The sequence below is a fragment of the Oratosquilla oratoria genome, chromosome 33 (genome assembly GCF_046742065.1).
Source record: "Oratosquilla oratoria isolate Oo_2021 chromosome 33, ASM4674206v1, whole genome shotgun sequence".
In the NCBI taxonomy this organism is placed as follows: domain Eukaryota; kingdom Metazoa; phylum Arthropoda; class Malacostraca; order Stomatopoda; family Squillidae; genus Oratosquilla; species Oratosquilla oratoria.
In genome coordinates this window covers 39,982,809-40,000,308 of record NC_134809.1, presented here as the reverse complement: position 1 = coordinate 40,000,308, position 17,500 = coordinate 39,982,809, and the positions used below count along the sequence as shown (strand labels likewise).

Genomic DNA, 17,500 nt, shown 5'->3' with positions numbered 1-17,500 from the left:
TCCTCACTCCTCCATTTTCATCCTTCTCATTCTCTCCGTCTTCTTCCTCCTTCTCTTCCTTCGCCTCTTCCCTCTTCCACTCCTTTTCCTTCGCCTCCTCCCTCTTCGCCTCCTCATCATGCTCCTTATTCTCCTCCTAATCATCATCATCATTATCCTCCTCCTCCCCTTTTTTCTCCTCCTTATCCTTCTCTCCCAATTCCTTCTCCTTATCCTCTTCTTTCTCCTTATCCTTTACCTTATCATCCTCTCTCTCTTCCCTATCTCTCTTCCTCCTCCTCCTCATCCTCCTCCTCCTCCTCCTCATCCTCATCATCATCCTTTACCTTATCATCCTCTCTCTCTTCCCTATTTCTCTTCCTCCTCCTTCTCCTCCTCCTCCTCCTCCTCATCCTTTACTTTATCATCCTCTCTCTCTTCCCTATCTCTCTTCCACCTCCTCCTCCTCCTCCTCCTCCTCCTCCTCCCACCCCCCCTTACTCCGTACCCAGGCTTTCGGAGCGCGCAAACAACAATAATAATTTGCCATTCCCAGCCTCCCCCACAGCCCCCTTGCCCCCCCCCCCACTTTCCCGAAGCTCCGAGGCTTCAACAGTCTCCCTCTTCACGGCCTAAGCACCTCCTACGCCATATTTCCCCTTTTTTTCCTCCCTTCTTTATATCTCCTTCTCTCTCATTTCCTCTTTCCTTCTTTCCCCTTTTTCATTCGTCTATTTTTTTTTTTTTTTCCTTTTTCACCTTCCCTTCTTTTCCCCTATTTCCTTCTTTCACTTTTTCTTCTTTTCCTTCCTTTTCCTTGTGTTCTCTTGGTTCCTCCTTTCCACCATTGCTCTCTTCCAACTTTTCCCCTCTCTGCTTTCCTCTTTTTTTACATTTTTCTTCCTCCCTTTTTTTTATTTTTTCGTTCTTTACCCATCAGTCTTCCCATACTCCCCATCACCCTTCTTCCCTCCTCCCTCCTTAATTCTTTCTCATTTCCCATATTTTCCCTTTTCTTCTTTCTCTCCCTTTTCCTTTCCCCCTTTCCCTTGCCTCTTTGCGCTTGTCCTCTATCCCCTTTTTCTTTTTCTTAATTTCGTCTCATTTTCCCCTCATTTTTCCCACATTCCCTATTCAGCCTCTATTTCCTCCTTTTTGTTCTTTCCTTCTTCTTCTCCATCCACTACCCTTTCATTCCCCTACCCCACCTCCTAATCTACCTCCTTGGCCATCCCTCTCCCCCCTCTCCCTTCCTATCTCCCCTCCTCCTCTCCCTCTCCCCTTTCCTCTCCCCCTCTTCTTTCCTCTCACCCTCTACTCCTCTCCCTCCTTCTCCCTCCCTCTCTCCTCTCTTCCTCTTTCCTCCCTTCCCCCTACTCTTCAACCCCCCTTTCCTACTCTCCGTCTCCCTCTGCCTCCTCTCCCACACCCGCCCCCTCTCCCCTTTACCCTCATTCCTCTTCATCTCCCAGCTACACGGCTGCTGCTTCATCCGCCCAGGAGAGATGGGAGTTGGGGTCGAGGTGGGTGGGGGCTCAACTCCAGGCAGACCTGCCGATGCTCGCTCGTCCGCGCCCACCTGTACAACAACAACAGCGACAACGACAACGACAACACAACACCGACAAGTCTGAACTGACACAGTCGACGACAACGATGACGACGCGACGCCGAAGTCTCATCGCTTCAGGAAACCACGATGAGGGACGCTCGTCGCTTCCTCCTTTCCTCCCTCACTCACTCACTCCCTCGCTCCTTCCTACTCTCCCTCCCTCTCCCACTCCCTCCCTCTCCCACTCCCTCCTTCTCCCACTCCCTCCCTCTCCCACTCCCTCCCTCTCCCATTCCCTCCCTCTCCCACTCCCTCCCTCTCTACCGCTCTACCTCCCTCACCCCCTCCCTCCCTCCTTTCCTCCCTATCTCCCTACCTCACTCACTCCTCATCTGGGAATCAGGTGCTTTAGCTGTGATATCAACCGACAGGTCCATTGTAAGTCATTGTATTGAAAGTATTGGAGTTTTTCTTCAGTAGGGTACTATGTAGTATGGAGGACAAAGAATGTGACCCATAAGACACATACAAACATACATAGGTATATATATATTTATATATATATATATATATATATATATATATATATATATATATATATATATATATATATATATATATGTGTGTGTGTGTGTGTGTGTGTGTGTGTGTGTGTGTGTGTGTGTGTGTGTGTGTGTGTGTGTGTGTGTGTGTGTGTGTGTGTGTGTGTGTGTGTGTGTGTGTGTGTGTGTACATATATATATATATATATATATATATATATATATGTATATATATATATATATATATATGTATATATGTATGTATATATATATATATATATATATATATGTATGTATATATATATATGTATATATATATAGATATATATATATATATAATATTTGCTGAAATATTGATAGATATATCTACGTACGTTAGTTTTCTTAAAACCAAACTAATTTTTTTTTCTCCCGGACTCATTCCCACTCTCACTTCTACTGTCCTTTCTTCTCTGCCTCCTGCATTCTCTCCATCCCTTTCACCTCCCTCATTCTTCGTTTTCTCTGTCCTTCATTCATCTTCTCACTCCCTCGCTTATTTCCTCACTCACTCTGTCAACATTTATTCCCGTTTTTCATCTCTCCTTCTCTTCCTCCCTCACTCTCCTCCCTCACTCTCCTCCCCTCACTTCCCCGACTCTTCTCGTTTTCTCCCTCATGTCCTCCTCCCTCAGCCCACCCTCACTCCATCTCTCCGTCACTCTGTTTTTATTTTCCTTCTACCCCCTATCTTACTTTCTCTCTTTCACGTCACACTCACTCAATCTCTCCTTCACTTCCTCTTTCACTCTTTCTTAACTCCCTCCTCTACTCTCTTCCTGTCTCCCCCTCCCTCCCTTTCTCGCTCACTCCTTCACCTCCTCACCCACCTCCCTCACTCCCTCACTCCATCTCACTCACTCACTCTTTCGCTTCCTCCTTCTCTTCCTCTCTCCTTCCTTCTCCCCCTCCCTCCTTCCCTCTCCACTCCTCCTACTGGATGGCAATCCCGGGCCATTAACCTACCAATTTTGGTGGCGGTGGCGGTGGTTGGGGTGACGACGCAATCCGTTCCCGGCAATAACACCGCGCGCCGCCTCGGTCAGGCGTCACAGTGCTCGTCTCGCCCGCCAGAGGCCCCCAAAGGCCGCCTTCGACGGCTCTGTCATACCACGACACTCCTTCCCACCCTTCCCTACGGACGGAACCTCGTCCCCACCCGTCGTCCTCCTTCTCCACTAATTCGACATCTTTTTTCTTCTTCTCCTCCTCCTCTTCCTCGTCCTCCTCCTCCTCCTTCTCTTCCTTCTCTTCATTCTCCTCCTCCTTCTCCTCCTCTTTCTCTTCCTTCTCTTCCTCTTCTTTTTTCTCCCCATCCTCTTCATTCTCATCCTCATCCATCTCTTCCTTCACTTCATCCTCCTTTTCCTCCTCCCAAGTTCTAACTCTACCTTCTACCTCCTCCTCCTTGATGAAGCTGAGGTTGTGCAGCCCCGCGACCCGGCCATCAGCTGCAGCCACCCTGACACGTAATCAGATCCTCCTCCTCCTACTACTACTATTCCCCCTTGGTTTCGTCTTGTCCCCGCCGCCGCTATTACTACAGCTGCACTGCAAATCCGTATCATATTTCTCGGCAACTGTAAATGAGCTCGCTTCTCTCTCTCTCTCTCTCTCTCTCTCTCTCTCTCTCTCTCTCTCTCTCTCTCTCTCTCTCTCTCTCTCTCTCTCTCTCTCTCTCTCTCTTTTCTGTGTGTGTGTGTGTGTGTGTGTGTGTGTGTGTGTGTGTGTGTGTGTGTGTGTGTGTGTGTGTGTGTGTGTGTGTGTGTGTGTGTGTGTGTGTAAAAGAGGCTAGTAGACAAGTAGGTAGAAAGAGAGGTACATGACGAGTGTTATATTTTTATAGTTTACATAATACTCAAAAGCGAAGGTTTGCGCATCTCGCTCTCCACCTAAAGTCATAGAAATGGCTGGGATCCTGTATGACGTGTATATGTTTTGCTGATGAAACTAAGTTATGCAGTGATTGGAGATTGCTTAAGTAAACAATATCATATATAGATTTGTAACAACGAATCTGATTGGAGAAAGGGTGGAAGAGGAGAAAATCCAATTGGTTCACGATTGAAAGATCACGCCCTTAGGGGAGGACCTTAAATATAAAGTTAAAGATCATTGGACTAAAGAAATCATGACGCCACTGCAGAACTTACATAGGACCTAACAATGTGTGTTCTCAGGGGATTCGGAGGTTGTAACTGGAGAAGCGCGCAGTGTAGTCAGAATTCAAGAAAGAAAAGAAAATCTTCAAACATTTCATTCCTCCTTGTCTGAAGTACATTACATAGAAATTGAAAAGAGGAATACTTGTAAGCACAGGGCCTACCGTTTAAAAATATGTAAATTTATACAGCAAAAGAAGTGACAAGAGAAAGGTGGGTGAAAGTGAAAAAAGTGAAAGTAACTAAAGACAGTGGTGAAAGTTTAAGAGACATTTGAAACGAAAGTAATCGAGCGAAAGTGGCGCCTTAGATTCTCTGTCTGTCTGTCTATCTATCTATCTATCTATCTGTCTGTCTATCTATCTATCTATCTGTCTGTCTGTCTATCTCTTTCTCTCCCACTCTTTGTTACGACCCACCTATGGGTCAGGCTAGTCGTGACAAAAAATGAATTAAAAAAAATAAAATTAAAAAAATGATAAGGCCGTGCACTGTTCTGACGAGTAACAGAGTTCAGGCAGGATAATCTAACTCTTAATTGAAAGTAATTATTATTTACAAACAACATAATTGGACATAGAATAAAAAAATATATATTAATCATAAAAATATTAAACACATATATGTTTCATGAATCATAAATGGGAATATAAACAATTACCAGGTAGAGTAGCCAGGTGTGCGCTTGTATGCAGCACCTAATAACAGGTGGAAGAAATGAAGTCTTGATTATGGTGTAGACGAGTCTTGATTCTGGTTGCTAGAAACCGCACCAACGGAAAGTCGTCTGGTCCGCTCTTCAAGTGTCGGGAACAAATGAGTTGTTTGATGAGAGGCTGATGCACGATAACTTCTGATAGGGGAATCTTCTGGTAGTCGGGAAAACGTAGGAGATCTATTGATATTTCGTAGTCGATAACTAACAGAGAAAGAGGTTGTAGAGTTGCACTTAGTCCAACAGCAGTCTGGAGATGCCCGAAACAGTTCGGAAAAACAAAGGCTTTGCATTTCGCGTGGAGAATGCCAATTTACGGGTTTGATACATGAGATCCAAAGGACTTGTTTAGTTGAGTTTTTGTAATCGACAAATGTAGAGAAAAAAATCTATGTAGATTTAGATGACCCGTGGGCGTCTGCTTTTCTTGTCTTCTCTCTTTTCTTGGTTCTCTCTTTTGTTCTCTTTCCGTTCTGGTAGTCTCTCTCTATAGTCTTTATGCTTTTCTCTTTCCTCGGCCTTTATATAGCCCGGGAATTGGTGCTTACGTTTCCAGGATGCCAAAACATAAATAAAGTGGGTAGTTTAAACACCAACCAATGGGAACAAGAAAAGTTTTCGCGCCAAATTATGTAATGTTTCTTTTTAGATTGGTGTCGTGACAGAACGCATTTTGAAGCGCGCTCCAACAGATTGGTATAGCGCAATGGTTTACATATTATGAAATACAATTTATAGCATACATTAATGATAATACACAACATATCATATTAACGCAAGGCGAGCCTCAAATATTACAAACAGGAAACGTTATTCACGCAAGGGCATGACACAGCTCAACTACAGGATTCTATTCATCCTAAGGACGCGACACTCTTTCTCTTCCCCCCCGCCACCACTTTCTTGGTCGATATTACATTCTTTCATTCCTATGGGCTTCCCGATATTCCGCCTCTTTTCTTAAGATTTATTTATAGGTCGGATTTTCTTTGTTGACGTTCGAGTATGATTTAGAATTCTGGCTGATTCAATGCACTTCTTTCCAAGCCCAACGAGTCGCAGTTGCCTTTCTTAACAAACCTTCCGATCCCAGAGATATTAAGTTTTTTCCCTCGCCCGTCATGGCTCTTTGCTCCCGCACAAAGGACAGGTTAAAGGGATAGTCGAGACTGACTTTGGTATTCTCGAGCTTCAAAGAATGTCAGGATTGAATCTAATTAAGAGGATCAGAGTTTTTATTTCAAGTCATAAATAACCCATAAGTAAGCTAAGAGCATATCTGACGAGTCAGAAATATATATATATATATATATGCATATATATATATATATATATATATATATATATATATATATATATATATATATATATATATATGTAGCAGGAAAAGGTGGAGTGAAGGTGGAGGTAGAATGTAGATTGAGAGAAGCGAGTAAATGCCTTGGTGGTTTAAAGAGTGTAATGAGGAATAGACATTTGGGAATGGATGCGAAGAGGAGACTGTATGAAGGAGTGATTGTGCCAACAGCACTGTATGGGGCAGAAACGTGGAACATAAGAGAAGAAGAGAGAAGGAGTTTGAATGTGTTTGAGATGAGGTGTCTGAGAAGTATGGTGGGGGTTACTAGGCTGGATAGAGTGAGAAATGAGGAGGTGAGGAGGAGAACAGGGGTGAAAAAGGATTTGGGAGATAGGGTTGATGAAAGAATATTAGGATGGTTTGGACACATGGAAAGAATGAGTGAAGAAAGACTAGTAAAAGAGGTATGGAAGGCAGATGTGGAGGAGTGAACATGAGGGGACGTCCTAGGATGAGGTGGATGGATGGGGTGAAGGGGGCTTTGGGGAAGAGGGGAATGTCTGTTGAGGAAGGAAGGGAGAGGACGGAAGACAGAGGTGAGTGGAGAATGGTTGTATATGGATGATGTTGTGATTGCATGAGGAGGAATGGGCGGGGGGTGGGGGTGGGGTAGTATGTGTGAGTAAATTTTGACGCAGCCCGAAGGGATTTCTCCCCGTCCTCTCCTTATATGCAATGGGGGACGGAGAGGGGGGGTCGCCGATTAAATGAAGCGGCCTTGCTGTGGATGTGCTGTGTCTTGCGACACTGCTTCTGACCCAGGGCGGTGGGCAGGGTGCAGGGATGACCCGTCATCCAGGAGGTGCTCAGATGAGAGGGAGGGTGGGAGGGGTGTGGAGTGTATTTAGGGATGAAATGGGTGGGAGTGTTTTTATGCCTTTCCCTTTTTGGCTACCTCCCTTGGAAGGGGGAAAAAGCCTTGGTATATGTATGTATGTATGTATATATATATATATATATATATATATATATATATATATATATATGTGTGTGTGTGTGTGTGTGTGTGTGTGTGTGTGTGTGTGTGTGTGTGTGTGTGTGTGTGTGTGTGTGTGTGTGTATTCACCTCGGATCTGCTGCAGCCTCTTTTCGAGACAGCCAGACACCACCCTACGGCAGTGAGCTCAGAGCTCATTATTACCAGATCTCTGGGTAGGTCTGAGACCACTCACACTCCACACACCGGGAATGCAAGGTCACAACTCCTCGACTAACGTCCCGTACCTACTCGCTGCTAGGTGAACAGGGACTACACGTGAAAGGAGACAAACCCAACTTGTCTCCGCCCGACCGGGGAATCGAACCCCGGTTCTCCGGCTTGTGAGGCCAGTGCTTTACCAATCCGCCACCGTGTGTGTGTGTGTGTGTGTGTGTGTGTGTGTGTGTGTGTGTGTGTGTGTGTGTGTGTGTGTGTGTGTGTGTGTGTGTGTGTGTACATATATATATATATTTGTTTATATATATATATATATATATATATATATATATATATATATATACATAGAGAGAGAGAGACTGGTGGAAGGAGAAAGGAGTGAGGGAGGCAGAAAGACGATCAGCGGTGCAGTCAGATAGAGGTAGGCAGAGGGGAAGTCAGAGGGAGAGAAGGAGGGAGGCAGGCAGAGAGAGAGAGAGGGGGGTGAGCTTCAGAAAATAGAAGCATGCTGGTGATCTTGTGTGGCATCACATCATCTGGAATTGAGATTTGCTTTCTTGCAGACTCCAAGTACGCACATTTACATTGACGAGTCGAATCAGGGGGAAAAAAACTCCAAATCCAAAATATCTAATTATTAATCTATTCGCTTTTTTTTTTTTTTTTTTTGTCTAACTAGTGAAAATATTCTCATATACAATTTTTTTTCTAGCAAATGTAATCGCAGGCAAGGCTCCTTGAAATAGGAATGCAGAAAGTTCCCTCTCTCTTTCACAGGAGTATAAAAAATTCTGAAATCTCCTAAACTTGGATCGAGAACAGATTCCAAAAATATATCAGATAGTGCTTCCGGTATTCGAATCCCTCTAGATATATGGAACTTTTTGTTCTTTTCTTCTTCTTCTTCTTTTTAGGGTCACCTGCTCACCATCCTTCCGTTAGTAAGGACAATACTGTCCTGTCGATACAATGCCCTTTCAGAGAGATCTTATGAGTTCTTCGAGCACTTTCGTGTTCCCACCCGGGTTGAGGCCTGTCGTGGAATGGATTGTTACTGAAGATGAGGTCACATATTAAATAATCACGTCTTGTTCTAATACCCCCTCTTCACTTTTCACTACGAAGGGACTTCCCCTGGCTGACTAAAACCACTTAACGACAACTAGAATAGTTCAGATCCCGCACTCCCTTCCGAGTCCCGGCAGTGACTGTTAGTGACCTGTCCCAGCAGTCCCTAAAACGCATGTACATAGGGCAAAGGAGACTGTTTTGGCGGCAAATACGCAGCGCTTCCTGACATAGGACCCTCCTCACTTCGTTCTGTCTAGACACATAGGCAAACTAGAATGAAAAGTGAGGCACACAGTCATTACCAGAGGGAAACTTTTGACCCGCTCACGGGGAAATGTCGCCCCTGTAGCAAAGGCACCCTCAACCTCTCGCCTGACACCCCTCCCACCTACAGTACACCCTCCCACCTACAGAACACCCACCTACAGAACACCCACCTACAGAACACCAACCTACAGAACACCCTCCCATCTACCGTCCCCTTTCCATCTACTTCCCTTCCACCCTACCTAACCTTGCATATGAGCTATAACACACCACAGCTGTGCGAGACTGTTCATAAGGATAGAAGCGCAGGTAAATAACAGTAGCATCAACACTCTACCCCTTCCTCCTAGTCCCCCCCTCCCCAACCATCCCCATTCGTCTGCATGACCAGACCAATTTCGCCTCCCAAAAATAAATTGACCACACGGAAGCAAACTGCCGAACACGATCTCAGAAATTCGGCGAGGGGGCAATGAAAGGGGTTGGGGTGGGGTAGGGGGTGGCATGGAAGCCAATTTCCTGGTCGGATAACAGCGTCACTAGAAACAAGAGCTGGGCGGAGCATTTGCTGATCTCGTTACGAGGGACCGCAAGACACCTTCTCGCTGCGGCTGCAGCTAACTCAGGCCACACTCCACAATTGGGACCACAGAATTCCTATTCCTAAGAGACAGCAGGTTGGAGTTTTTACTGAGGGTGCTTTTGGCCTTAGGCTTGGAGTTGCTTTGGAGGTTGGGTTTACTATTAGATTTAGGTTTTGGACTGTGGGGTATGAGGGGATTGGCATTAGATTTACTCTTAGAGCTAGAGTTGGGTTTGGAATTTGGGTTGTGGTTGGGAATCTGGATGTAAGTTGGAATTGGGCTCAGGGTTATGTTTAGAACTATGAAAAGTGTTTAGTGTAGTGGAAAGACTGGGTCTAGAACTGGAGTTGGAATTAGAGTTTGGGTTTGGAGTTGGAATTGGAGTTTTGTTTTGGAGTTAGAATTAGAGTTTGGGCTTGGAGTTAGAATTGTATTTTGGTTTGGAGTCGGAATTGTAGTTTGGTTTGGAGTTGGAATTAAGATTTGGGTTTGGAGTTAGATTTTTTAGGTTTGGAATTTGACTTAGGATGATGTACAAAAGGGTGAGAGATTTTATAACAGAGATCAGACGAATTTATTTTATTCAATTTGATAAATAAGCCATGCTTAAAGAGTTTAATTTGCCTTGAAAAAAAGTCAATAAAGATAATTGCCTCGGCACAAATTCTTTTCTTTACACACGCACAAACAAACACAACTTGACGCCAGAAAAAAGCGAGACGACTATTGGAAAAAAAAAGTAAATTCAAAAGAAAGAGTGACGTAATAAAAAAAATTCTCCGAAAGCAAACATAATATTTTTTCCCTCAAGACTGAATCTTTTGCTGTTCAGACCAGCTTCAGAACTTAGGAGTCTGATGGAAAGGGAAAAGCCTGGAACAATTGTGTTTCCGGTGACAGTGCATATATATATTTTTTTCTTTCTCGTGACCTCGGGATAAAACACATTTGGCGTGCCCGCTTGCAAGTACACGCAAGCAACTTTCCACCAGAGAAAATATTTGAGAAGTGAACTTTCATATATGTAATATTCTTACTTCTGCGTGTTGTTGTTGTTGTTTTTGTTTTACTGCTGCTGCTACTGTTGGATATCATTGAATTATGTCGCTAGAATTCCGGAAGAACCCAACAATTGCCCTCACGGGCTTCCACCAGAGGTCCTCCAGCCCGGATATGTTGTGTTTATGCATGCGTTCTGCTGACAGTACTGTGCAGTCTACAACGGTGTGTGTAGCTGTATGAGAGTTAGACTGGCCGAGTCGGCGTATGTTGTGTACCACTATTACATGTATGATAGAATTGTTTTACGGGGTGCTGAAACGCTTAGGAAACGCGATAAACTTCAGAAAAACACGCCCAAGGGTGAGGTTTTCCAAACACAAAAGGAGCCTGCTTACTTACCTTGGTATCCGTAGATGCCTGGGTACACCTCCTCCAGCTTCTCGTCGCGCCCCTCCACCGTCAAGAAGAGGTTGGGCAGCGTAAACCTCCGCATGCTGCCACTTCCTCCACCCCCAACTCCACTACTGACTGAGGTCGAGGCGGTCCCCGAACGAATTTTGGTCGAGCAGGAGGAGGAGGCGGGGGTGGTGGGGGTGGTGGTGGTAGTGCTTGGGGAGGTGGGCGTGACTGTGGGGCTGCCATCGTCGTTCCTCGAAAGGTTGGCGGCCTGGAGGCCCACCGTGGACGAGGACATTACCATAGGAGGTCGAGGTCAACCTTGTGAGGAGGGCGAATTCGGCCGTGCGTAAGTCTCTGGTTTCAGAGAGTTATCCTTTTAAATTCGGACAACAGCTACTCATCCTATTGTTTCATTCTTTTAATGTCACTAGAATAATCACTATCCTTTTTCAATCCAACATTTTCTTTATCTGATACAAGAACACAAAGTACTCATAAGGAATATACTACTTTTATGAAACCGGAAGTTTACTCTTGACATGCCAATTATAAGAATATACAAACACATCCACACACTCACTTGAGCATGCGCACACACACGCACGCAAACGTACACACACACACACACACACACACACACACACAGAGACAGACACACACACAAAGACCTCAGACGCACAAAACAAAACCACGCATGAATGTATAGCCTCTTCACAGATTTTCAAGTCTCAGAGATGAACGTTGCATATATCTAACCTTTTGTAATAAAGCAGCAAGCAACATCCATTTCAAAGTAGAAAGTGGAGGTTGTATTTTCTCATAACTTAAACTCAGACATCGACCCTGATATATTCGTCACCAGATCCTCGGCGCAAACAGACCACCTCAGTCCTTTTCTGTTTCTTACCAATTGTGCTGCTCTTTTACGACTTGAATCTTCATTTTGTTTGTCACTAGGCGACTTCATTCACTTCGGGGGTGAACTCCTTCGGCAGGATATGTTAAGTCAATTCAAGGACACACAGACACTAGGTTTTGTGGAAAAGATTTCCAGAGTAGGTGAAAGGAACTTCGACGCACATGACCGTATGAGCTGATCTGCGGAGAACGTTCCTTGTGCTATGGCCTGCCCGAGGTACCTGAGCATAACCCACAACTTCTACAATTGTAATAACCTTGTATACAATAACATATTTGTTTATATATATATACATATATATATATATATATATATATATATATATATATATAGATATGCACGTATATATGTATGTATATGTATATCAATCCATTGCCCCAGGTCTCTTGAAGGGAACCCACGGCTCCAAGGTAACCGTGCCCTGGCCACCGGACTGGCCCACAGATTACTCGGGGGAAGAGGTAATGTGTCGCTGTCTAGGGGCTGTAGCGTGGGACAGTGTATTCACCATTACAGGGAAGCCGGAGATATACAGTAGGTATGTCGATGGTATCTTTGCATAAAGGTAAAGGAGGTAAGTGAAGCGGAAACCCTCAGACGAAGACTGCAAAAAGCTGTTGGCGTTATCGAAAGCGTGTAAGTTTCGCATTCACTTAGTTGTGGGTGCAAATCCCGCATTTGTCTGCGATTCTCAGTAGCTACTGTGTGTTGCCTGCCCCCCCCCCTCCCAACAATTCTTATAGTGCATAATAAGGCAAAAGTTACGGCTTCGACTGCAGCTACTCAGTGCCTCATGGCGTATTCCACTTCTTACCTTCCATCGGGAACCAATGCCTCAAGGAAAGCAGCGATTGCCCTGATAGATATAAACATCAATCGACTATCGGCGCATATGTGCGACGGGTATTTGCCCATTGTGATATGTGAACAAAGGCATTAGAACCTGGTACCAAGTGTTTATTCAGTAACGATTTCAATGACAAGGAAGTAGAAAAGGTAACCAAGAATATTCTGGACAAATCCTTTACCAATCCAAATCAAGAACCTATCAGAGGTAAAGCTGGTGAGGAACCTACGTCAGGAGACACTGAGGAGCTGCGACAGAAGTCGTCACCTGTGCCCTATCGGTCAAGGTAAACACCCAAGAAATCCGGTTTCTATTGGATTTCTATCGATGGCGGAGTAGAAACCTCCAAGAAACCTCTCAATCCTTATCAATTGGCACAGAAGCCCGTAAAATAAACAAATATTATATCTAATTTACTGTGGTGGAATTTTGTTGCAATATTCTGACCAGAAAATATGTTTGAAATGTTTAAAGTTATGCAAGTGCGTTTTAGGCTCTTCGCCTGTATTGTATACCGGTAAAACTCATTCGAGTGGTGACAGTAGCGTCGCTGTAACCAACTTGACGCACTTATAGGCCCATTTAGACCTACTTCTGGGCATGCCAACTGAATTATCTTAAATATGTTGTAGCCGCTAAATAAAAACAGCACCTGTAAAGAACCTATAGGCCTAGACTAAATAAACATGATAAATACATGGCAATACGTACGATGTCCGTATTCCCAAAGTATTACCCCATTATCAATATGATAATCAAATGTGATCATGTTGGACTAGATAGAAGAGATAAGCTATTCAACTTAATAATTGGGGCAATTACTGTTAGGCTGAGGCTATAGACACCGCCGCTGGTTTTCTAACGGACAGAGGTCTTCTTGGAGACACCGTTTGATAAAATAATAAACGTCTCCATTTGTATATTATGGGGTCGTGCCGTCTATCTTGTGTATGATGTATTACGTCGAATACATAAGTCTTAGTTTAGCGGGCAAGGAACCCAAAACGCACTTGCATAACTTTAAACCTCTCAAAAATATTTTATGGTCAAGATATTTCAAGAACATTCCACAACAGTAAATTAGATCTATTATTTGTTTATTCTACGGGTTTCTGTGCCAATCGATAAGAATTAAGAGGTTTCTTGGAGGTTTCCATTCCGCCACCGATAGAAACCGTGTTTCTGGGTTGTTTACCTTGACCCTGCCCTATCACGCACTTGGACTGTTGTAGGAACAGATAACAGAATCACTGCTGAGAATACAGAATTTGATCCCACAACTAAGAGAATGCGAGACTTGCATGCTTCCGATTACGCCACCAGCGCACGATACCAGATGAGGAGTATTGAAATTATATCATACAAATCACTTCTATTAATTCATAGAAAAGACGATGCCATTAAGATATGTTGTCAACCAATGCAACTGCACTGGAGGGAACTGCGAGGCCTTTCCTTCAACATGTATCGACATGACAAGGCTGGAGAGTAGACTAGTAGAGCACATGTACACAGGAGTACTTAAAAGTATGTGAAAATTACACATGATCCGTAAATAAGCTGTTAAGACCTAGAAAACAGTACTCGAGATCCAGAAAATTGTTTGGACTCAAAAAAGACGACGAATACCCGAGGCAATATTATACACCAACGAAATACACTTACAGGGGTAAGAACTGATGTCGCTACTCAGCCATAGAAAACACAACAATGGTTAGTAATTATATCTATCAGTTATGATAATAATCGCAAATATTGTGCGCCCAACCAGTGAGCTTTCCTAAGTGCCAATAACTCAGCCGGAAGCGAAAAACTCGCCACCCTCACCAGAGATCAAAGGTAGAATACACCTTCAAGAGAGCTCAACGGAGCTAAATTTTGGATTGGAGAAAATAAACTACGAGCTCATTAGAAGCTAGACCCAAGATCTAACGGAGAAAAATGAGAATAAATAAAGCTATCTGCAAATAAGTAAATAAATGAATAAATAAATACATAAATAAATAGATGAATAAACTGAATAAAAAACGAGGAATGCAGAGTCGTTTGAATATAGATACAGTATATATATATATATATATATATATATATATATATATATATACGCGCACACACATGCATCGTCACAGTGTAAAGACACCTTAACTTGAGCTCCCGAGAAACGACGAAACTTCTCAACTATAAAAATAATAGGAAACCTAGTTTGTTTTAAACGGGAGGGGGAATATGTGTGGATGCCCGTGATGATCTAATATAGTGGAAAAAGTGAGTATTGAAGAAAATGAAAATGAATCGAAATAGACCAGGAAATAGCGATGGAGTTGAACCCAACGTAAACATTGGAACAGCAGTGACACCTACTGGCACAATACCGAAGCGTAGCGAAAACATCGAAACACCATTAGGTGTTGTAAGGTATGATGAAGTTTTTCTGGATTTGATAAATATGACAGAAGACTAAGAATTATAGATGTAGAAAAGAAGATAATATCATGGAATCAAGAGATTAGGGAGTTAAATAAAGAAATCATGCACCTAAAGAATAAGTACAACGAAACCTACAAAGAACTGAGGGACTTAAAAGAAGAAAATGCGGAAATAAATAGCGATTTCAGTGAATTGAAAAAAGAGTTAATCAAAGTAAAAAGTGAAAGCGAAAGGATGAAAAACAAAAATTTCACCAATAGTGAGACTTTAGAAAGAAAGGTGAATGAACAAATTAAGGTGGTGGCCGAGAAGGTTGAACGAAATATAGGAGGCGAAGATTTGTAGAAAATCAGAAAGGAATGGAAAAAGGACCAAGAAAACCAAGAGATACCTTTCAAAGAAATTATCCAACAACAAATGAAGGAAAATACCAAAGACCCAGTTATTCAAGTTATGAAAGAGAAAGAAAATTGGGTTAGAGATACAGTAGACCAAAAAGTGCATAGAAGTATACTGTATGGTGTAAAGGAAAAACATAACCTACTTAAGTACTTGAAAGAAAAAGAAGAGAAGGAAATAGAAAGAAAAATTCTGAAAGCTGTACAAGACGAAGGGCAAGAAATAGAAAAGGAAATAGATGAGGTGCATAGAATGGGGCAATACTCAAAAGAAAAAACCGACCTCTAATTAAGGTCACAAATTGTACCAGAAGAAATATTAGCAATGGCAGAAGGTTAGCAAATAGTGAAAACTATAAAAGTATATGGATAAAAAAGAATGAACGACGAGGAAAAAGAAAGAGAGAAGACCCTAAGAAGTGAAGCTTAAAAATGAGAAAATAACGGAGATCGAAAAGAAAGAGTTCTATTAGAGAGTACTAGACACGAGGGTGAGAAAATGGTATATTAAAAAAAAGGAACTGAGAACGAGATAGAGAAGGAAAAAATAAAAGAAACATGCTAAAATTGACGGTTTGATCTCAGGATTAAATGGACTAAATGATCATCTATCAGAAGAAAAACCAGATATAATGGGAATTGTGGAGACGAAATTAAGGGCCCCACTACCCCCAAATAGTGCTGGACAAGGATTATATAATTACTGGATAGTGGAGTGGAGGAGTCATTTTTTAACTAAGAAAAACTTAAATGTGACGAGGGCTACAGAGGAAGAAAATAGTAAGTAAATGATCATGATAAAAGTTAAAAATAGTGATAGAACAAATAGAAAATCTTTAGTGACTTATGTGCCCCCAAAAACGGGTTCTCGGAAAGGGAGCGATTATTGTAAGATGTTAGAAGGCAAAAGGCACTCATTAAATGAGAAGCTGAAGGACGGAGGAAATGTAGTACTTATGAGAGATTTTAACTGGAAAGAAATATGTTGGGAAGAAATGATAGTGAGAGGTGGAGAGGACCTTTGGGGAAATATATTACTTGACATGAATATAGAATATACAATGACACAATGAATAAAAGGGAATACCAGATATAGAAATAATGAACAACCGTCGAGACTAGATCTAATATTTACATCAGAGCCTGAAATTGTGGATAAAAATGAATACAAGACACCAATTGGGAAGAGTGACCACATACTACTTGAGTTTGAACTAAAAGAGGAAACATATATATGGAAAGAAAAAAATACAGAAAAGGAAGACTGATGTATAACAGAACGGACTTTGGAAAACTTAGAAACTTCTTTCAAAAAGCCAATTGAGAAAAAATCTACAATAAAGAGACACAAATGGAAGAGAAATGGATGATTTTGAAAGAAATCTACAATGAAGGGGTGGATAAATATGCACCAAGACAAAAATAGGAAAAGGTGTATATTAAGTGCTGGTTTAACAGAAGGTGTAGTGAGGTGAAAGATAGAAGAGATAAAGCTTGGAAAAGATGGGGAGAAGGTAAAAAGCCTAGAACGTGGCAAATATATATCAATCTAAGGAATGAATATGTAAAAGTATGCATGGAGAAAAATAAACTATGAAAAAGCATAATAGGAAAATGTAAAGACCAACCAAAATTATTCTATAGATATATGAACAGTAAACTTAAGAATGAACAGGAAATGGCAAAATTACGCCAAGGGAATATAGAATACACAAAAGGTCTCCTGTCGCATGCTCCTTCTTTGTAATCCTTTGTAATTCTTTGTCAGAAGTGGGGAGTGGACTTCAACATCAAGAAATGTAGCATAATGGAATTTGGAAAAAGTGAAGAAAAAAAATATCAGGATATTATAAAATCGGTATAAAGGAAGTAAAGAAAGTGAGTTCTGAAAAAGGTTTGGGAGTAAGTATCACAACAGAGATGACTCCTGATAAACAGATAAACAAAATTGTCGGAGAAACCTACAATTTGCTAAGATCAATAAAGGTGGCCTTTACCTACTTGGACGAAGAAATTGTAAAAAAAAAAATGCTAGTCACACTGATAAAGTCAAGACTGGAGTATGCCGCGACACCATGGAC

The 17,500-nt window shown here is 42.3% G+C and overlaps 1 protein-coding gene across 1 annotated transcript in view; it reads right to left on the bottom strand.

Annotated features, from left to right (window-relative positions):
- Positions 1 to 17,500, bottom strand: part of LOC143017852 (uncharacterized) — a 229,904-nt gene that overhangs the window by 170,571 nt on the left and 41,833 nt on the right. Inside the window, exon 2 of the mRNA XM_076172817.1 lies at positions 10,829 to 11,298. Coding sequence (XP_076028932.1) covers positions 10,829 to 11,129 — 301 coding nt within the window. The 5' untranslated portion in view covers positions 11,130 to 11,298. The remainder of the gene's footprint in view (positions 1 to 10,828; positions 11,299 to 17,500) is intronic.